The 21,771-nt window shown below is 41.4% G+C and overlaps 1 protein-coding gene across 4 annotated transcripts in view; it reads right to left on the bottom strand.

The window, feature by feature from the left end:
• Positions 1–4,714: 4,714 nt before the first annotated feature.
• The window catches only part of il1rapl2 (interleukin 1 receptor accessory protein-like 2), a 445,655-nt gene continuing 428,598 nt past the window's right edge, over positions 4,715–21,771 (bottom strand). Inside the window, exons 10-19 of one of the 4 annotated variants that reach the window (XM_084939955.1) lie at positions 17,883–18,023; positions 17,039–17,099; positions 15,627–15,739; positions 11,378–11,523; positions 10,687–10,764; positions 10,454–10,570; positions 9,079–9,201; positions 7,185–7,415; positions 6,992–7,022; positions 4,715–6,770 (exon numbers count right to left, since the gene is read on the bottom strand). In XM_084939955.1, coding sequence (XP_084796081.1) covers positions 6,682–6,770; positions 6,992–7,022; positions 7,185–7,415; positions 9,079–9,201; positions 10,454–10,570; positions 10,687–10,764; positions 11,378–11,523; positions 15,627–15,739; positions 17,039–17,099; positions 17,883–18,023 — 1,130 coding nt within the window. In that variant the 3' untranslated portion in view covers positions 4,715–6,681. The remainder of the gene's footprint in view (positions 6,771–6,991; positions 7,023–7,184; positions 7,416–9,078; positions 9,202–10,453; positions 10,571–10,686; positions 10,765–11,377; positions 11,524–15,626; positions 15,740–17,038; positions 17,100–17,882; positions 18,024–21,771) is intronic. The other 3 variants (XM_084939961.1, XM_084939963.1, XM_084939969.1) reach the window with 3 other exon arrangements.

Here is a 21,771-nt window from a genome sequence, read left to right as displayed (position 1 = left end):
AAGTGCACCCCCCACCCCCACCCCCCCCCATTTAAATCAATAATTAAACTAAAAGATAAAAAACTCAAAGTGCTTCACCATAGAATCCATATTTAGCTATACTTTCATGCAGCACTGTATGCACATAAAATTGGCTCGTGCTCATGACTGATTTAGAACAACATTTTAATCTAACGTGCCTTTCTGTGCATCTGGGGAGGAAGCTGAATACCTGAAGAAAGCCGCACAGGCACAACGATTAGTGTAAAGTACACACAGAAAGTCCACAGCTGGGTTTCAGCTTCAGTACATGAAAGGAACTAATGCGTGAGAAAAACTGATGCTCACATTTCTATTAATTAGAAGCTGATAGCAGCTTCAAGTTTTAGACTGTAATTCTTTTTAAGTACGAGTATGAAGGAGGGTCACATATTTAATACTGCCTGGGATTTTAGCGGCATTATTAAAAAAGAATTTACATGCTTTCTAATTCTGCAAGAACACCTTCTTGTTTGTGATGGTTCTAGACGTGCTGACAAACTATGATGTTTGCAGATAACACTGTGATCTATACTGAGAGTAGATAGCAGGTGGATGAAAGCCTGAAACTGAACAGAAGAGGGATGAAAGTCAGTAGATGCAAGATAGAATGAGGGTGAGAGAGACAGAAAGTTGAACATGCAATGAATAGAGATAGGCTTGCACAGTGCAAAAGAGAGGTAAAGAAGAGAGTGCGGGCAAGGCGAGTGAGTGAAGGCTGGTGTTAGGGGTGACTTGGTACAGACAGATAGAATGAAAAGTGAAAGTGTACAAGATGGTAGTGAGACGTGCTGTGGTGCATGGCTTGGAGATGGTGGCACAAGCAAAATGGCAGAAGGCTGAGCTGAAGATGCTAAGATTTTCACTGAGAGTGACCAGAACAGAGAGAATTAGAAACATGTATATTAGAGGGACAGTTCAGATCGAGCTGAGGCAAGGCTGAGATTGTTTGGGCAGATGAGGGATAGTGGATGTATTTAACAAAGTATGTTGAAAATTGATCTTTCAGGCAAGAGGAACAGAGGAAGACCACAGAGAAGGTTCATGTTCATGTAGTGAAGGGGAATATGCTGGGGGTGGGTGTGATAGAGGCATTGATGACCTCTAAAGGGAAGAGCCAACTTGGCAGACTAAACTTGTTTTGTAGTCTTTGGGCTTTATCTAATGATGAGTGATGAGATGAGTAGTGTCAGCTGTTTGGAGAGAAACTGTACTTTGAACTGTGTTTTTACCTTTATTTTTATTTTTGCAGAAACTTGAGTGCAAGTAAACTACATAAAACAAAATGCTCTGTTATTACAACATCAGTTAGCATGCACTAGATTAATGTTACGGACTAAGGGCGATTGATTTTAACATAATTTTTAACAGCATCACATACTTTGTTGTTGTTGTTGTCTGCCCTGTAACCACAGTCTTTAGCGTAAGTGTTTAACCTACCTTTTGAGTGTGTGAACATTGCAAGTTCTTGCTTCTTTAAACTCAGCTGAATTTGATAACACAGGAAGTGGAAACTTGTCAACCACAGTCGAGACTGACGACTGCCTGAGAAAACTATCATTTGTTTTGTCTCGTGGGATCTATTTCTGCTGTGGTAACTGACTGTAGTGTAGAAGTCATCAGTTTTTATGAAACTGTCTTTACAGATTTCCAAAGCTGCTTAAAAACAGGGAATGTGTTCAGTATATTTGAAGTGTTTTTATTTTCTAACACACGGGCTCAGCTGATGACTCAGTCTTGCTGTATATGGTTTTGCAATAAGTGTTCACATTCAAGCTCAAGTAAAACCTGTAACATGCTGTTAATGCTGTTTGTATAAAAAAATCAATGTATAAATGTCACATGTAACTGATGTAACTATTTAATAGGTGCTATAATGTTGTTTATCCATCCATTTTCTTCCTTATCCGGGGCCGGGTCGCGGTGGCAGCAGCCCAAGCAGAGAAGCCCACACCTCCCTCTCCACAGCCACCCCCTCCAGCTTATCCGGGTGAACACCAAGGCATTCCCAGGCCAGCCGAGACATATAATCTCTCCAGCGTGTCCTGGGTCTGCCCCGGGGCCTCCTCCCGGTGGGGCATGTCCGGAAAACCTCACCCAGGAGGCGCCCAGGAGGCATCCTTGTCAGATGCCCGAACCATGTCCACTGGCTCCTTTCGATGTGGAGGAGCAGCGGCTCTACTCTGAGCCCCTCCCGGATGGCTGAACTTCTCACCCTATCACTAAGGGAGAGGCCAGCCACCCTTCGGAGGAAGCCCATTTCTGCCACTTGTATTCGCAATCTTGTTCCTTCGGTCACTACCCACAGCTTGTGGCCATAGGTGAGGATAAGGGCATAGACTGACCGGTAAATTGAGAGCTTCGCTTTTACACTCAGCTCTCTCTTCACCACAAAAGACCAGTACAGCATCTGCATCACTGCAGCCGCTGCACCAATCCGTCTGTCGATCTCCCACTCCCTTCTCCCATCTCTCATGAACAAGACCCCGAGATACTTAAACTCCTCCACTTGGGGCAGGGTCTCGTCCCTGACCCGGAGTGGGCACTCCACCCTTTTCCGGCTGAGAACCATAAAAATTATGAACAGAATCAGTGACAAAGGGCAGCCCTGGCGGAGCCCATCACCCACCAGGAACGAGTCTGACTTATTGCCAGCTATGTGGACCGTAGCAATGGGCCAGACACCCCATACTCCCAGAGCACCCCCCACAGGACCCCCCTGAAGGACACGGACGAATGCCTTCTCCAAGTCCACAAAGCACATGTAGACTGGTTGGGCAAACTCCCATGCACCCTCAAGTATCCTTGGGGGGATAAAGAGCTGGTCCAGTGTTCCACAATCAGGACGAAAACCGCATTGTTCCTCCTGTATCCGAGGTTCGACTAACGGACGGACTCTCCTCTCCAGCACCCTGGCATAGACTTTCCCAGGGAGGCTGAGGAGTGTGATTCCCCTGTAGTTGGAACACACCCTCCGGTCCCCTTTTTTAAAGATGGGGACCACCACCCCGGTCTGCCAGTCCAAGGGTACCGCCCCTGATCTCCACACAACATTGTAGAGGCGTGTCAACCAGGACAGCCCTACAACGTCCAGCGCCTTCAGGAACTCGGGGCGGACCTCATCAACACCAGGGGCTCTGCCACCAAGGAGTTGTTTAAATGCCTCAGTGACCTCGCCTTCGGAAATTGGCGGGTCATTCCCCTCATACCCAGACTCTGCTTCCTCCTCGGAAGACGTGTCAGTGGGATTAAGGAGGTCCTCGAAGTATTCCTTCCACCGCCTGACAATTTTCTCAGTCAACAGCACTCCACCCGCACTACACACAGTGCAGGTTGAACACCGCTTTCCCCTCCTTAGTTGCCTGACCGTTTGCCAGAATCTCTTCGAGGCAGTCCGAAAGGCCTATCTACCTACCTATCAGCTGCCGGAGTCCCACAGGCTAACCAAGCCCGGTAGGACTCCTTCTTCAGCTTGGTGGCTCCTCTCACCTCTGGTGTCCACCATTTGGTTCGGGGGTTACCACCACGACAGGCACCAACTACCTTGCGGCTGCAGCTCAGTGCTGCGGCTTCTGCAATGGAGGAGCTGAACAGGACTCAATGTCCCCAGTCTCCCTCGGAATGCTGTTGAAGCTCTGCCGGAGGTGTGAGTTGAAGATCTTGCGGATCGGGGCCTCTGCTAGATGTTCCCAGCACACCCTCACTGTACGTTTTGGTGCGCCAAATATGTGGTGTAGCCGTGGGTCCTTTGCAATACTCACTTGGTCCCTTGAAAAGGTGGGGAGCTACTGTTGATAGTGTTGATCCCGGTGAAGTGCCGCAATCGCAGCCTGAGGCTACGTCCACACTAGCCCGGATAGATTTGAAAACTGCGTTTCCGTCTGAAAACACTCCACATCCACACTAGTGTTTTCAGTCGTTTTCACAGAGTTGTGTGTCCACATTGAAACGGACGAAAACGCCTATGTCCCAGTACTGCGCATGTGTGAAACGCAAGAAGATTCGACCTGCCTCATTTCTGTCTGTCGTTTATTTACTTTCCGACCCTTTGAACCGTTGTGGCAAAAGGTCGAGGAAAAGCACCGAGTTTTTTAAATGGACTAACAATGAGGTGGAGTTGTTGCTGCGAGTAACACAAAAGTACAAAGTTGCAAAAACGAGTGAGAATTAAAGAATTTGAAGAAAAGCTATCTGGAGCATGTACAGACTGATATTAATCTTTAACAGGGCTGTCAAAATTGAGAGCAAACAAAACAACTGCTGTATAATGCCCTCCGCTATCTTAGTATAATTGGTCACATGACGGCATCATATGACTAACGTGCGTCATCGTTTTAGAAAGTCTCTTAGTTCATGCCTTTCGACACTGGGCAGAGAACTATGTGTCACTGAGTAAGCTAACGGCAACTCACAACTGAAACCATTTTGCAGAAAAAACCTCCAAACAGTTATTGGTGTCACAGTTACAAGGAAATTTAAGTGACCATTGGAGAAGAGGATAAAGCCATGAGAAGTGCAATTCGAAGAAAAGGATTCGTGACAGGGGTGAAGCAAAATAAGCTGACAGTTGGAGGAAATGCCAGACAGCTTGCGAAATCACATCTGATTCTGATGAAACAGAAAATGAGTAAAAATTGTTGTCCGGGAAAAAAAAGAGGAAACAAGTCGACCATGTCAGACAACAGTGAATCCAAAATCTATAAAACAACTCATATAAGTTTTATTTGCTCGCAGTTAAATTATTCAACCAATATATCCAAAGAATAGTCAAAGAAATAGTCAGAAATTAAAGGACAACCACTAGACTGTATATTGCCATTGAATATAACAACTGAAATAATTAATTATTGTATCAAACAATCTCAAATATCCAGAATTCATTGGTTCTAATAAGACAATGACAGTAGCTCTGTGTAAATTCAAAACATTACCCACTTTGCTTAAATATTATCTTAATAATCTTGTTTTTCTTTTTTAAAGCTCACAAAGAAGAATGTGGTCTGATTCAGCTCGGAGTACAGCTTTTTATACAGTGAAAAGCCCCCTTTTGGCTGACTGGTAGTGGTAAGGTTCAAAAGATCAGTCCGTTAGCAGGGTCGTACTGCCGTAAGACATCCATCCATCGATGAAAAGAGAAACACAACAAAGGCAACAAAAAAAGTGGCTGTGGAGCCATCAGAGAACACTTAATGTGAGTGTTAACAGAAACTGTAGGGAACAAATCACTGTCATGTATAGGTCTATACAGAGGTTATGGAAGCTGTACAAAGATTATTGTAACAAACAGACAGTAAAAACAAAGCTGGTAAAAATTCTCAACAACCTTCTAAAAGGATAAAACCCTAAAATAAAACGTGACAAAATAAATAACCCAAATGTTTTTGGAGGGACACCTCCTTTTTTTCCTTTATCAGTTTTTATCATTGAATCATGGCCAGACAGAAAACAAATATACTGTATCAACATAGGATGTTTATACCCTCCATATTAAAAGAGGCTTCGACAAATGATTGTGTCATTTACTCTTTTATCTATGTTTGTTTGATTATTATTCTTTTTTTAATCTAAATGGGTGGTCATGCAAATAGAAAAAAGCCAAGTCCTTTATGCTTTTAGCTTGGTGTTAAATCTGACAGTTCATCTGTTGGTGATGGACTGGCTGGTTTCCAGTCTCGCTGTGCCCTTAAACACACTTACCTCAAGTACTAGCTATTCTTTCAGCCAACTAGTCTATGCAACTAGGTAGTTTCTGCCTAACTGTGCTTTCTCAGTCATTAAGCAGCTTCAGCCTTCGCTTTATGTGTCATCCCCTCTTGTTTTTCTTGCTGAAAAACATTTCTCAAGTCTAGTTCAGCTCCTGAGAGCCAAACCAGATAGCTAGCTTGCTGTAGAGCAATATTTCAAGAGGTTGAGAGGTTGACTAGTTGATTTAAGGTGGTCTGGTATTCCAAAATCATTGCTTGATGTCTGCTTTGTCTGCCCAACAAGCCACCTAGTCAACAGGTAGATGAGAACTCGCATAAGTAGATCAATTGGCATTCTTAGATTACGCTACGTCTTGTTTGTCTGAGCTGACAAGTCAACTGGTTTTCACAGCAGCTGGTTTGTGAGCAGACTTAAAAGGTGCTGTTTTAGTGCTCCAAGATCCAACCTGCCTGCCTGTTGAACAAATAGAGTACTACAGACGGTGGATACCCACGATTGAAGTACTCAGGATGCCTTCGTTAACTTCTCTAGTTCTTAAGTTTCTTAATTCCTTTCCACAAACTCAGCATGACCAGTCAGGAACTTTTTGCCGGTATGTCAAGGACACATGGTCATGCCAGCAGTGTACATTCCAGCTGGCATCAGCCTGTTACCAGGTAATAGGTCCAAAATCAGAGTGCAATCCTTTGTATAATCCCAGTCTTTCTGTAAACAGTTTACAACCACTCTCCTAATAAGTGTGACACCAAGCCTTCTGCGGTCTTTCGGTAGTCTTTTATTCACAGCTGGGAAGGAGTAGCCCAAAAGCAGTCGATGGGCAGTCCAACGCCAAGTCTGCACACAGTCCAAAAACCTGATGAAAACCAGACGACCCGCCAGTCTACACGAATCCAGTGAAAAGCAGTCTGTAAAGCAGTCTGTATTCCAGTATCAGCTGAGAAGTCCAACTACCAGATGTCAGAGCTTAGTTCTCTGCTGGTGAGGGGTACAAAGGTGCTGTTCAGGTGGAGTTCTGGCTTCTTCCCAAGGGTATTGCTCTGTTGCACCTGGGAAACACACAGCACCACCATGATTAGCACTAACCTTGCCATATAATGGTGCTTCATTTTATGGTATGACAAAATATTGCATGCCAATACTGTGCCATGACTTAAACATAAGAACTGTACTGCATTTCGTTTCCCAGTCTGTTAGAATAAGCATGTTTTCAGGCTAGATGATATGAAGATATTGTTTTCTTTCTATATTCTCTTTTATTCAAACAGACCTCTTGTTCCCCAGTGAACTGCTCTGAACCCCTGGGGAGAAGAGAGGATTTATTTTTATTGTGTTTAAGCTCTGAGTACATGCAAACAGATAACAGCAAGCAAACTTTAGCAAAGGATACACTGTGCTGGTGTTGGGTGCTGGGGACTAACTAAGAACAACATACGTATAAGTGGCTTAGTCTTTTCTCCCACCTGTCCATTCAGCAGTGTCATAGGGATATTGCAATAGACATGGCGCCCCCCGGGGCCCAGAGTGGAGAACTGCACCGTGGAGGGAGGTGGAAGTGGGGGTGAGGGCTGTGGGGGAAGTTGAAACTCATAGCTGCGGCAGAAATGCCGCATTTGAGCTGCTGTAGCACTGTGACCCCCTCCTAATGGCAAGGTCATCTGGTTGTAGTCAGGGATCTCTGTTGCCAAGGCGACCTGTGTGTAAAAGACATGACTTTCTGGTAACTTTCATTAGCTTCAGCATTATTGCAAGAGTCAACTAAATATGAAGCATTCATCATGAAAATGCTGTTTGTAGACTTCTGTTAGCTTCTGGGTGGACTATGAAAACAAGATAATTGTAGGTTAATGAAATAAATGTAAATGAACTTAACTGTAATGTTTTTTTGTATTTTTCAAAATAGAGCTAAACACAGGAAAAAGTGAAATCCCCGGATTCCATCTGATATGAATTCAAAGGCAAGTTTTAAACAACTGAAACAAACTTTCTAGTCCAAACTGTACATTTGAAAACACAGCAGTGGAAACATAAGAAGTACAGAAACAGACAGAACATAGTCACAAACATTAAAGAGAGATCCATGGCAGTCAAAGAATTCTGAACTGAACTGGTGGTGGAAAAACCTTTTAAACTTTATCACGGGACAAAGTCAGAAAACTTTTTATTCAGTTTTTATTAGAGTTGACCGGTGGTTATATACATGCAGTTTTAATGTCCTGGTGACCAAAGCCAGAGCCTCATCAGAAATGGTCTTAGTGGAAGGATGGCTCTAAGAAAGTCATTGGTAAGGGATGGAGACAGGGAGAAAAATTGAGGTGTGGAAAATTACCCAAAATTGGACTACAAATCATTGGCAAGAGGACTTGAATTCAAATGTGAAATGGTTCAAATTGTTATCAGTATGTACAAAAGTGAGTGGCTACAGTCAGCGGTAAAACCTGGTGGAGGCTTCGTCATGGTTTGAGGCTGCATATCAGCCAATGATGTTGGAGAGCTTTTTTAAAATTGATGGAATTACAAATGCACAAAAGTACAGTCAGATTTTGATCCACCATGTAAAAACCATCTTGAAAGCATTTGACTGGCGCTGGCTTTTTCAGTATGACACTGATCCCAAACACACTGTAAAAGTCCAGTAAAAATGTACCTGGATAGAAAAATGCACAATGAAGCACTATCAGTCATTGCATGGCCTCCCCCAGATGCTGGAGCTCAACATTACTGAACCAGTGTGGGAAAGAGAACAAAACTCTTTCCTATCCTATCAAACAGGTAACAATGCATTGTTCCTGATCATCTGCTCTCACAAGGTAATCCCAAGTTCAGGAACAAATTTATTTACAGGTTGTAACAGTCTCAATGGTGTGGTGTCTCTTTAAGACAACCCAAGTCGAGGGTTAATGTTGTCATCGGTATGCGCCACTGCCCTCTCTGTGATTGTGTGGACATGTGCTTGCATGCTAGTGCATGAGGAGGGACGGATTTTATGTTTTACCTCTCCACACACCCTTTTTTGCAACGTATGGGTTGTACGAACACTCTGCGCTATGTTTGTTAAGCTGCAGCCGTTCAACCGGGCTTATATGGTTGATGAAGAGAAGGTATATTAAAGAACACGCTGTGGAATTCCCAATGCCAGTGTGAGTGTGTATTCTTTTGGCTACCCTGCTAAGTGTTTTGCCGCCTCGTCTCAACCACTAAACGCAACCCGACGTTACAAGGTGTAACAACGATCATCTAAGTCTGTGTTTTTAAGATTAATGTTGTCATAGTGGCAGTGCCAAGGTCAAAATATACTGATTTGAGAAACACCATCTACTAATTAATAAAAGTTCGAAGTAAAAGACATGTGCTGACCTGATGGTGTCCATGCCGACTCTCATTAGGGGGCACCAGGGAGGCAGAAGTGGTTGTCATGGCAATAGTGGAGACTGTGGTCTGTAGGTCACCAAAGAGGCCCTGTTCACCAGAATCCATTACCTGTTAACACAGAGATTACTCCAACAGTGAGTCAAAATTTGAATATTCCAAGACTTATGGTGATATTAGCAATGACTGGAACACATTATTCTGTATTTTAAAATACTAGACACTAATGCATATTCTGCACATTTCTTGTTTTCAACAATCTCATGAAAAGATTTAACCAACAAAGCTGTGAAAGTAAACAAGAAGGACCCAGCATACAAATACTGTCTCTGCACTTTGGACCTTATGTCTCCGTGTTTTAGCGCCATCGAAAAGCTTTTAAAACCTACAAGTGAGCAAAAATATTAGACTGGGTGAAGGTTGAAAGTGTTAGTGGTCGTGAGGGGGTCAAAACACACCTGAGTACCATTAGCGTATGATGCTCATGGATGGCTTAAATTCTTGAACATTCTTATGCAATTTTTAAAAAAAGAGCTAGGCGTTTTTTAGCCTTTATGTCAGACTCCCTAAGCATGCATAAATAAATAAATAAATAATTAAATAAATTAATCCATCCATCCATCCTCCCTCCCTCTGTTGGAGGTTATGGGGTGCTGGAGTCTTTCTTTGCTGACAGTCTTTTGCAAGGTCAACGCAGAGAGCCATACAATCATTCAACAACTTTATTCAGAGTTTCCACCTATGGGTGAGTAGCATAATCTAAGCCCTGGTGCATAAAATAATTTGACACACTTTTACACACTTAAACACCATCTAGATTCCATAACATCAATTATTAGAGTAGAAGAAGACATTAGAATGATATCACCACATCGTTGTTGTTAATATTCTCTGTGTAGAATCATTCTTCAGGAAAGAAAGCAGCAGGAAACATTTATTTGCTAATCAGGGCATACACCACCTGAGGCGTGGTAAACATCTACACATTTTGCTTTGCTGTGATTCCAATGTTAATACATTACCTGTGTTTTGCAGACATTTTAAAGGCCATCTGCCTGTTTGAATGTGCCCAAGGAAAGAGTACATCTCAGTAGAATTTTTTGGCTCCCATGCATGAAATGGACATTATTAATATAGGTATAGATCAAGATGTCTGAGTTTAAGGGTTTCTATAATGATACATGAACAAATTCATATGCTATCCAATATATTTTTATCACTTATAGTCGCACATGTATTGTAGACTTGCTTTTTTTTTATGACATTTATTTTCAGAGGTCATAAATCAGTCCCAGATTGGAGGCTATACCACTGTAGAAAGATAAAGTATATCGAGAATACATGGAAAAAAGACGCAGTGTACCTGACGTCTGGACAGTGTCTCTCTGCGTTTAGCGGGCATATCGTAGACCACCTGTTTCCAAAACTTAGATGACAGCTCATTGCTCTTAGGACCCCTCCACTTGATGATGGATAAAACCTGAACAGAAGGAGACGAATTACAAAAAAAAAGATTTTTCCATTCTGGCTGGTGATAACTCTTCAGGTCACCCCATAAACTCTCCATCCTCTCATTCATCCGCCCTTTCTGTATACCTTGATGGTATGTTTAAGTGCCTCCACCTCTTGGTAGTTGATGACATTCTTCAGGTCTGCGCACTCTATCATGATCACCTAGAACATGGAGAGATTTCTAAGCAGAAGAACTTCCCCATCAAAACTCTCCATATGTAATAATGCAATGTCCGGGTAGGTTCTCAGTAATCCAGGTTATGGTAGTAGTAAGAGCTTGATCACAGAAGGTGAATGAACTTCTTTAAATTTGTAAAGATATTTCACCTCTTATTCAAGCGGCTTCTTCAATTCTAAAAAAAAAAGGGTGGGCAGCTCCAGGTATTTAACCCCTAATAGAGGTCGTCTCTCAGTTATCAGCCACCTGCAATGAAGTTTTGAGATCCAGATGCTTAAACACCTAAATCATACTCAGACGACCTCAATAGGTCACATGATGGGGTGGGACAAAGTCTCACAGTGGTTTTATCCTTATTTTTGGCTTTAATTCATCTGATGACTCACATGATCAATAGTGGGCCAACAACCACAGCTAACGTTTAAATACCTGGGACTCTCCACCGTAACTAAAGAAACCTCTTGTGAGGTCAAAGGTCTTCACAAACCTAAAGAAGTCTTCTTGCCTTCTATTTTCAAACTGTTAAGAATAATAATGCAATCAAGTTGGAAGAATGTCTGTCCTCTAGATTTTTACCTTTGACCTCTGAATCCATACCTTGATCTCCCCGGTAACAAGCATGGAGTGGAGGCGTGTCTCTATCTGGAAGATGCTCCAGCCTCTTTTGGCGACAAACTCTGGCGTTAAAACGATGATCAGACGTCTGCTCTGCTCCACGCTACGAGCCAAGTCCTCAATGTAGGCTGGGAGAGACACATATGGAGAGTAAGAGTAATGAATAGAGAAGGGACAACTTGGCAGATGGCCCCGCCCCCTCCTGAGCCTGGTTCTGCCGGAGGTTTCTTCCTGTTAAAAGGGAGTTTTTCCTTCCCACTGTCGCCAAAGTGCTTGCTCATGGGGGTCATATGATTGTTGGGTTTTTCTCTGTATGTATCATTGTAGGGTCTACTGTACAATATAAAGCACCTTGAAGCGACTGTTGCTGTGATTTGGCGCTGTACAAATAAAATTGAATTGAAATTGAAAAAGAAAAGTCAACCTTTTCCTTTCATTCTGTTATTACTAAAAAGTTTCCATGAATATCCACATGATGGTGCAATACCAAGTTTCCTGTGTCTCCAGATTTTGTTGTGAGCCAAAACAGAAGTGACAAAAAAGCAGGTTAATAAGCTTTTGCTCTTAATATTGTCAGTGCTGAACTAATCCTGTAACAGTCGTGCATTTCTTTCTCCAGAATTACTGAGAGGTTTTAATTCTTGTTGGATTACACGGAAAGCTCCAGCAGTTTTGACGAAGACAAAGCAGGAGGCAAGAAGTGAATTACCATCACAGTATGTAAGGGAAACATCTCGCACAGCAACACTTGCCCCCGCTTCCTGCATGTGTCAAGTTGATTCGTCCATACATGCCTGAGGTGAGTGACGGGCAGATATAACAGAGTGACAGAAATGCTTGTGCAAGAACTTTGGCTCTGACACAGCACGGTGCAGTCAGCTCTTAAATGGGGATCAGAGTTGTGCTGAGCCACCATCGCCGGTTGTTACTTATAACTAAGTGAGGAATATGTGAAGTTGACGAGGAGAAGTGGCAGGTGATGGGATGTGGACGGTGAGTTAATATGAGGTGAAGCTACTGTATGCTTCAGCATTAGAGTAGCCTCCACGCCAAACCCAGTGAAAACCTGTCTTAACAAACGACCCAATTACTTTTTTTGCAACAGTGTGTGTGTGTGTGTTTTCTTGGAACACATTGCTCATTATTTCTAAAATTTGTAGTTACAGAAAAAGTATGAAAACTTTGTATTCATTGAACCACGGCTCCCCCCACCCCCCGTCTAAATACCTCTCTCTTTCTCCATCTCTGCTAACTAAATTAATGACAGACTCTCCAACAACACATTGCAATTTCACGCTCAATTTGAGGGGCACAAATAGTACAGTACATCCCCAAATTCATTCTCTTTCTTTTCTGTTTCTCTTGGTTTGCCTTTCTGCCTCTCTTTTTTTACATTTTCCCTCTCACATTAACACCTCTTTGCCTCTCTCTTGCCCTTGACTGCTTCCTGCTCCCCCATTTGTGAGGATTATGTAAATCAATTAATAAAATAACCAGTGACCCTGTACCCACTGCTTTCTGTTCCTTGTTATTTATTTCTCGCTCTCCTGTTCATTTCAGAGGGTTAAGTGGAGTGAATAATTGAATGGTGTGTTTTGGGTCGCATTGCTATGCTGCTCTTTCAGCAGCTTTGGTTACCAAAGAAAAGACTCTTGTTCAGTGTAGACATAATTAAACCTGGAAAAAGTTACATGTGAAGATATGCACAGGGGATATTTGTTTTTCGGATGTTTTCAGGGCAAACACAGGAAATATGACTTTTTCGTCTGCCGGGTGCGTCGGGAAGGAGCATAATTTTAGCTAAGGTCACGTAAAGTGTGGCTTTTCATTATGAACCATACTTAAGTAAACATATTTATGTATTTTAGGAGAAAATGTTAAATAATTCAAAGAGCACATATTAGCATGTGTCTTTTGTGCCACATTATACGGTTATTTCAGTCGGTGTATATTTTTTGGTTTGATGTTTTGGGGACAAGGAGACGTGGGATTTTGGTACCAAAATGCTAATACACAGGAAATGATAGCTGTATTACTTTATTTCACGCATTAGACCTCAGAGACCTCAGACATTACTCATTAGAATTTTTTCAGTACTGAGCTGGAATATAATATCCTATTTATTTAGATTTATTTATTTTTATACTACCTTTGATTGGACTGTCCAGTTTGCTTCCATACTGGTCTAGAGAGGCCTTTGCAGGATGTGCTCTTTTATGTTTTTCTTTGAAAGCTACATATTCATTATATAAGACAAAGCAGTCAGTTTGAGGCAGTGTTAGGGGCACTGTTTAATAAATACTAATTTAAAATGTATTATTAAAATAATTAGAATGCCACATTCCTCAAAGTACCACAGCAATAAAAATTGTTTAGCATATTGTGTTAACAAACCACAGAGTACATGTTTAATGTTGATGTGTTTTTGAGATATCATTTGTATGAATTTGAGTGTTATATTGCTGTATGTAACATTCTATACATAAAAAATGTTGATAATATATTTTTAATTATCCAGATTACTTTAGGAGTCTAGGTGGAGATATAGAAGAGACATACGAACACATCGTAATATTTGTAACCATGTTTTTGGCCACTTGGTGAAGTCTAATAGTTACTCTGCTCTCCTTCTGACTTAGTGCTCGGTTTCCTTGAATGACTCAGTGAACTTTCTGGGCTGGAAATGTCTAAGGACACATATTGAACACTTCTGGTTCTATATATGACCCACCCAGCACTACACATTGTTCATTTTTTGTTTTCGTGCCCCACTCGCCCTCTTTCTTTGAATGTATTCACTCTCCAAACCGCAGCCTCATTTCATGCTCAACCATCTACCGTTATCTAATAAAAATGCTGTCAAACCTAAAATAAGGATGTTGTCCCAGCTAGTGAACTAGTGATTAAGTGCAGAGGGGTGTATAAACACAGAGCGGAAGCCCCCAGCAGCTTAGGCCTATTCCAACGTATCTAAGGGTCTATTCGGGGTCAGCTGATGCAGCCCTAACTACAAGCTAATATAAACATATTGGACAACTTCATGCTCCCAACTTTGAAGAAACAGTTTGGTGATGCCCCCTTCCTGTTCCAACAAGACTGCACAACTGTGCACAAAGGAAGGTCCATAAAGACATGGATGAGTGAGTTTGGTGTGGAAGCCTTGACTGGCCTGCACAGAGTCCCGACCTCTGTGGTCAACCAGAAAAAACACCTTTGGGATGAATTAGAGTGGAGACTGCGAGCCAAGCCTTCTCGTCCAACACCAGTCTGACCTCCCAAATACACTTCTGGGAGAACGATCAGATAATCCCATAAACACACTCCTAAACCTTGTGGAAAGACTTCCCAGAGGAGGTGAAGCTGTTATATCTGCAAAGGCGGGCTGACATCTAGATTAACAATGGGATATCCCTCAAGTTCACAAGAGAGGTCAGAGTGATGGAAGTGCAAGATTGGTTTCACACATGCTACCCAAAACGACACAAATGTTTTTATGGGCTTTGCACCAGATATTATTAACAATACCTGTGTGAGCACCACATCCTGGTTTGATGACAGTCACATCTTTGCTACAAAAGACGTCAATTGTATTCAGTGCCATATTACCACATTGTTTGAGGTGTCTATATCTATCTATCTATATATATATATATATATATATATATATATATACATACATATCTATATCTATAGATATCTATATATATCTATATATATATATATATATATATATATATATATATATATATATATATATATATATATATATATATATATATATATATATATATATATATATATATATAAATATACTGTATATATAAATACATATATGTGTGCGTGTGAATGTGCCAGGTTTGACCAGTGACAGATTACAGTAATAACAATCATATTTTCCCCTCCAGTTGGACAGAGTGACACAGGAGCCAAGAAATTATGACAAATTGTGAGAGGGTACAAGCATGCATGCACGTGTGTGCGTATGTGTGTGTTTGTGAACAAATGAATGAAATTGTGGTAAGGCATGTGATACATGTGGCGTACATCTGAGAGCTGACACAGATACGTGTGTGGCTGTAAGTGTGTTATGATGAAGATCCACATATGTAATTTATTCTGACAGAGAGATGAATTCTGGGTAGCGGGGATTGGAGTTACACAGAGAGAGAGTGTGTGTGTGTGTGTGTGTGTGTGTGCATGTGTGTAGGTAGATACACAGATTGATACTTACTACTGCTGGGTATTAAATCTCTGTCTGGTATAAACAGCTTGTATCCATAATGTTTCTCCAAAACATCCGGCAAGATCTCCAAAGCAAATGTTTCCTCGTCGCTGCTCATCCTGCTGGGAGAGGGAATAACAAACATGGCTCCAAATTCAAAATCAGATAACAGACAAATCAATCAGCGAATGCACTTAACTACAAACGCCTGCACACAGGTGGAAAATTAGAGGGGAACCCATCGTAAAGATGTGGGCTGCCCTGCTCTGTTAAAGTCCACAGGAGAGATGGAGCACTACATTCCAGAAGATATTCCCTCATTTGATGTGCAGACGAGCACGTGTTGCATCTTCGTGGCTGATCCCGTGAGTACAAAGACTGTAGCACGTGATTACATCATTTTCTTCTCAGCGTACAGATCACTGCATTGTCATCCAGGAAGGAGCCACTTCCATCAGGACAGAGATGTTTAATCAGAGTGTAAAGGTGAACGCTTTGAGCAAATTTGTATTGATTCACTGTGAGCCTTCCTTGTGAGGTGACAAGTAAACTGAAGCTATGCCAACAGAATGCTCTCCTCAAAGTAACGGAGCCTCTCGATCCCCTCACTGTAGGGCTCTCAGGTTTAGTTTTTTGCATTTAATTTGGTCAAAATCAAACATCTGCACATTTTATGAATTTAGTTATTCATTTTTTGATTTTTAACGTGACCAGGCTTACTGCTAACAATACAACAAGTAGCATTTTAATAAACATGTCTGTAGCCCAGACAGAATTGTGGCTAGCAAGTCCTTTTCATGTGGCTGCCACGCTTCGATATAAAAGGGAGGTTTGTCTAAACCGTTCCAACCACAGAAGCAAAGAACTATGCTCACAGGAAGTATATATATATATATATATATATATATATGTATATGAAAGCTAGTTTGAGCCACCATGGCATCATCTAGGGGTTACTGAAGCCTTACCTGTGGCTTTTTCTTAGCTTTTTGAAACCAGAGAGGAAAGATATGACTGAGAAATTGAGGACAGCTTACATGACAACAGTTCATCATCATTTTTGACTCCAAAAGAGAACATCATTTATGAAATGAATGTAATGTTTTAAATATGACTTAAACATAGCCACTGAGCCCATGAACTCCTCAGCAAAGGGATTAGCGTCTTTTCACAGATCCCCCTGCAGGATCAAGGCGCTACTGCATCAGCTTCGCTTTCTCTATGTATCTATGCATCAAAGACAATCAGAGCTTTTCTGCAGGTCAAAGGGGGCAATGCTGATTTGATTTCAAGTATTTTGTGTTTGCTGCTATTTGAAGGAACTGAACATGATATTTGTTTCATTTGTATCAATCCTCACTTTAAGTTTAGCGCCTAATCTGTTTACACAGCACTGCACAAAAACATCCAAGAAACCTGACCTGCCCAATGAGTCGAGGTCCACTTTAGTATAGGACAGATAGGCATCATGCTCCTTATTATCTGTGGAGAGAGACAGAGAGAGCATGGGACAGTAAACAAGAGTATTTGGCAGATTTGACAAATCAATCAACAAGGCTTCCCCGTCTTTCTGTGAGTACAGTGCTTCATACAGTATATATATGTTAGCAGTTTCTGTGTAATTATTGCACTAAAAGACAGTAGACAGCTCCTGATCATCAATACATGTAGACTTGATGAGAAAACCGTAATTCATGTTTTGGACTTGCGAATGCACGGCTAAGAAAATCCAGCTGCTTTAGGACCTAAACATGAAATCAATACTTTAAATCAATACTACAAACTTACATCTTTATAATTTTCCTTTTGGCTGTTTCGCTGTTTTGTTCGGGGAGTGATCTTGCATTGCTTTGTCAGTGTAACTTTTTAAAAGTGCTGCACAAATAGCTCCTTATTCCATCAATAGATGAAAAAAAGAGAAACTCATTTTCATTTACTCTGCTCTGCTGTTGTTTCCATTAATTGCCTTCTTTGACTTCACTACAGGCTTGTGCATCTTATGTGCTGTACAGTCTTGTACTGTAAGACTCATCTTGCAGTCTGTGTTATGCTATGTGTAGAAGCCCTACAGGAAGATCCTACTTTAATAGCATAATTCCTTTGCTTTACTTTGTTTCATTCGCAGCAACAGTCTAACTCTTATTTTGCTCCATGTTTGTAGTTCTCTGATCTTCCTATCAATGCTGATACCGCTCAGCGCTCTGATACCTGTCTGACCCCTTCTGTAGTGTGCTGAAGAAAAAGGGAGCACTCAAAATAGCTTACCATCTTCAGTTTCATCACTCCCAAAGTGTCTCCTGTAGCAGAGCATGATCTCCAGGTTGTAACATTTATAAAGCGCGGTTAGGACTCCCAGCAGCAGCAATATGACCCCGAGGCCTCCAGCTAACTCCAGACGGTACATATCTGCCAGAGATACACAGCAACAAATTTATATCAGTGATCAGTCTGCTTTGAGGAATACTAACTGATGTAAGAACAAAATCTTTCCCCCCCAATAACTCGGAGCTTTTCAAAACATATTTAGATAATGCTTTTTTTAAATAAACTGCTCACATCTGACTGCTTTGACAACAATCTTACTTCAATTATCTTCAGATTGGCACATTTTTCCAAATCGGCAGTGAAGCTGGAAACTCATTCACTCACACAAAATACACAAACACACACAAACATGCAGAATGCTGATATCAGCTTTTCATTTGAATGTGTTTTTTGATAACTCGCAGCTGCATTTAGAGGCGTTATTAACGGCCTGCAAAAAAAAAAAAGCGCAGAAAACCACACCAATGAAGCCCAGAAAAAGACAAGTGCACACAGAAACACACTGAACCAGATGCGCTAACATGAGAGTCACAAAATCATCTGGCTGTCTATTTAATTAGAAGCTAATAAATTAACACCTGTTTGCCTCATTTGCTCAGCAATTCTCTTTGCACTTCAGGTCAGAGGTGAGAGACTGAATGAATATCTCAGCTGTAATCCAGTATGCAGTGAAATGATACACATAAAGATTTCTAATCTATAGCCTGAATATATGTATATTGAAGTCAGTTGAATTCAGTTATCACAACGGTCACCTCAAGGTGCTTTATACTGTAAGGTAAAGACCCTACAATAGAGAGAAAACTCCAACAATCAGATGACCCCTCCACGAGCAAGCACTTGGCCACAGTGGGAAGGAAAAACTCCCTTTTAACAGGAAGTAACATCTAGCAGAACCAGGTACAGGGAGGGGCGGGGCCATCTGCTGCCACTGGTTGGTGTTGAAGGTAGGGCAAGGTTGTTGATATCTCTGGCTTTACATTTCTCAAAACAGAGTCGTCTACAGCACTTCGGTAGCTCATTCAATGCATTCATGCAGCCGGGGTAGGGACGAGGTAAAGAGTTGTCCATAGCACACACATGCAGATGTTAACACTTATGTTAGCAGACAGACGTCAGCCTTTGAGTTTTATATAATGCAGAAGTCCTTGCATGGGGGGGATTCGAGCTGGCTGTGAAAGAATTGGGTCAAAGTTAGGACTTTCACAACAATGACTTCCCCAGTTGAGTGGCACATTCTCTAAGCACTCAGTCTTTGACTTTTGGCAGGTTCATAGTGAATTATCATGTAACCACTTTACATCCACCCATTGTTCCCAGCAACAGATGAAAAGTTGTGAAGCATTTTGCTCTTTGGAAATGGTAAAAAGCTGCGTGCAGCATGTAGTGATTCAAATATGGCTACTTTCAGGTGATGGAGATGCTAGCTACTACAATTCACTGTGTATAAACTTACACAGAAGTAGGAACTACTGCTGCTGCTTTGGTAGTTGTAGCTTAAAATAGTTTTTTTTACAACATGCATCTACTAGAGAAGCTTTCTTTCAGAAGGTCTTTTTCCTTTTTAGCTTTTATTTGAAGTTTGCTTACTTAAACCTGCTTGATTAGGTTTAAGAAAAGGTCGAGTTTTCCAAACACATGAACCACATTTGAGCCAGTCTGACAAAGCAGTGAAGGAAAAATACTGAATTTGTGCTAGCGGCAAACTAAAAACACGTTTTCAGATAAAGATTTTCCCTTGTTTAAGAGTAAAGGCTCACAAGGCTAGAGAGACAATAATCCCACCTTCGGTACACACGAGAGAACACTCGCACTGCCACACGTTTGCAGGTTTGATAGCTGTAAGTAGTCATCAGTGCACGTCTTACAGTTTGCGTGCATGTTTTCACTGGTTGCAGTTAGTTAATTTTTTAGGGTCACCATACTGAACGTGCAGTAATGCTGTGTTTCACCGAACTGCAGACTACAAAGTAAGTCCACCGCTCAGATAAAGAGAAACAGGTGAAATTACAGCAGCGTGTCGAGCACACACCTGTGTGAGCTGAGATTGTGTTGTGTGAATGGATGGTAGTACTATCAAGGCAATATGAGTGTATGGAAGATTAATGGAACACGGCTGGTGAATGACACCGTGGGAAATATGATCCATTAGTGTACCCGCCACACACACACACACACACACACACACACACACACACACACACACACACACACACACACACACACACACACACACACACACACACACACACTTATTTGGATGGATTTATCAAGTCATGGTAAGGAATAGCACACACTGTAGTAGAGGGTAAGTGAGTCCATTGTTAAAATTCAACATAAAGTGCATTAACAATTGCACCCAATAATAACTGCAGTACACCTAGTTTTGTCTGAACTAAACTAAAGTCCCTAATTAATATTTTCTGGTGTATCTCAGTAAGCGGCTCTCGGTTTTGACGATACAGTATTAGTCTGTCATTATAACTATTAAGCCAACATATCAGAAACTGCCTGGCGACACAAAACCACCTGTTGGTCCAAACTGTCAGATATAATTGGCTAAATGAAGAACAACATGACCCTGTGATCATATCTGTGATGCACATGCTCGACTTTTTATTCTTAACAACTCTACAACAACAAGATTTAAACAGAACATTTAACAGTTAATATGTTGTCGTCTTTGTCTTCTTCTTTGACCTTTTTGTGTTTGGGTTAATACAGTAATCAGGATATTAAACACAAACACAAAAAGTGCCCATTTTTAACAGCTCAGAGTGATAAGCACAGCTGAAACTGTCTCTTTGCTCACTTGTGAGTTTTATGGATATGACAGAGTGTAATAACACATCTGCACTCAGTGTTAAAAAACTTGTTTAACTGCCGCTAGCACACTGATGGTTGTTGTGGTCATAAATGGGGGGGTTAGGGTTAGCATCGGTTGTTTCTGCACATAATATAAAACTTATCAAAAGAACCAATTTTAAATAGTATCTTTAGGCTGTTGCAAAAACCCAACTTTTCTTCAGCTGAATCTATAAAAAATATTGATGGTTTGACAAACCAGAGAGTTAACAGATATAAAACAAAATCTTTTCACAAACAACACAATTCCCAAAGAGCTCTCAGCTCTGGCACATCTCGGCATGATGTGCAGTCAAAAAAATGAGGAAACTGGACAAGAGGAGGACAAAAGAAGATGTGGCAGGTCTGAAAAGCTATCCACAGCAGACAGACAGCATGCGAACGTCATGTTCTTAAAAAACAGGAAAAAATCCAGCAAAAACCTGACACAGGACCTGAGAGATGCATCTGACCCTTTAGCTGATCCATCTACTGTTCACTGAAGCTTCATCAGAAATGGTCTCAGTGGATGGGTGGCTGTCAAGGAGCGCTTCTTCAGGAAGGGAAACAGGGAGGAAACTCTGAGGCTGACTTACACAAGAACTGGACTGAAAATCAGACAGTAGGTATAATGTAGTGATGACTCCAAATGGGGAAGTTTTTGATTAAAATCATTATCAGTATGTATGGAGCTCAGGAAAGATGTACACCAGTGAATGCCTACAGCCATGGTGGAGGCTCTGCCTTTGTCTTTAGGGCTGTATCTCAGTAAGTGGTGTTGGGGAGCTTCTTAAAACTGATGCAATTATGAATGCAGAAAAATACTGTCAGATTTTGATCCACCATGCAATGACACCAGCTTCATTTTTTCAACATGACAGTGATCCATAACACACTGCCAATACAGTAAAAGCATAACTGGACAGAAAAACAGACCATGGAGCACTGTCACTCATGGATTGGCCTCCACAGAGCCCGGATCTCA

Source organism: Perissodus microlepis, chromosome 2, assembly GCF_051167445.1.
Source record: "Perissodus microlepis isolate ML-2025 ecotype Zambia chromosome 2, ASM5116744v1, whole genome shotgun sequence".
Lineage (NCBI taxonomy): Eukaryota > Metazoa > Chordata > Actinopteri > Cichliformes > Cichlidae > Perissodus > Perissodus microlepis.
Note: the sequence above shows the minus strand (reverse complement) of the source record. Positions and strands in the feature narration are given on the sequence as shown.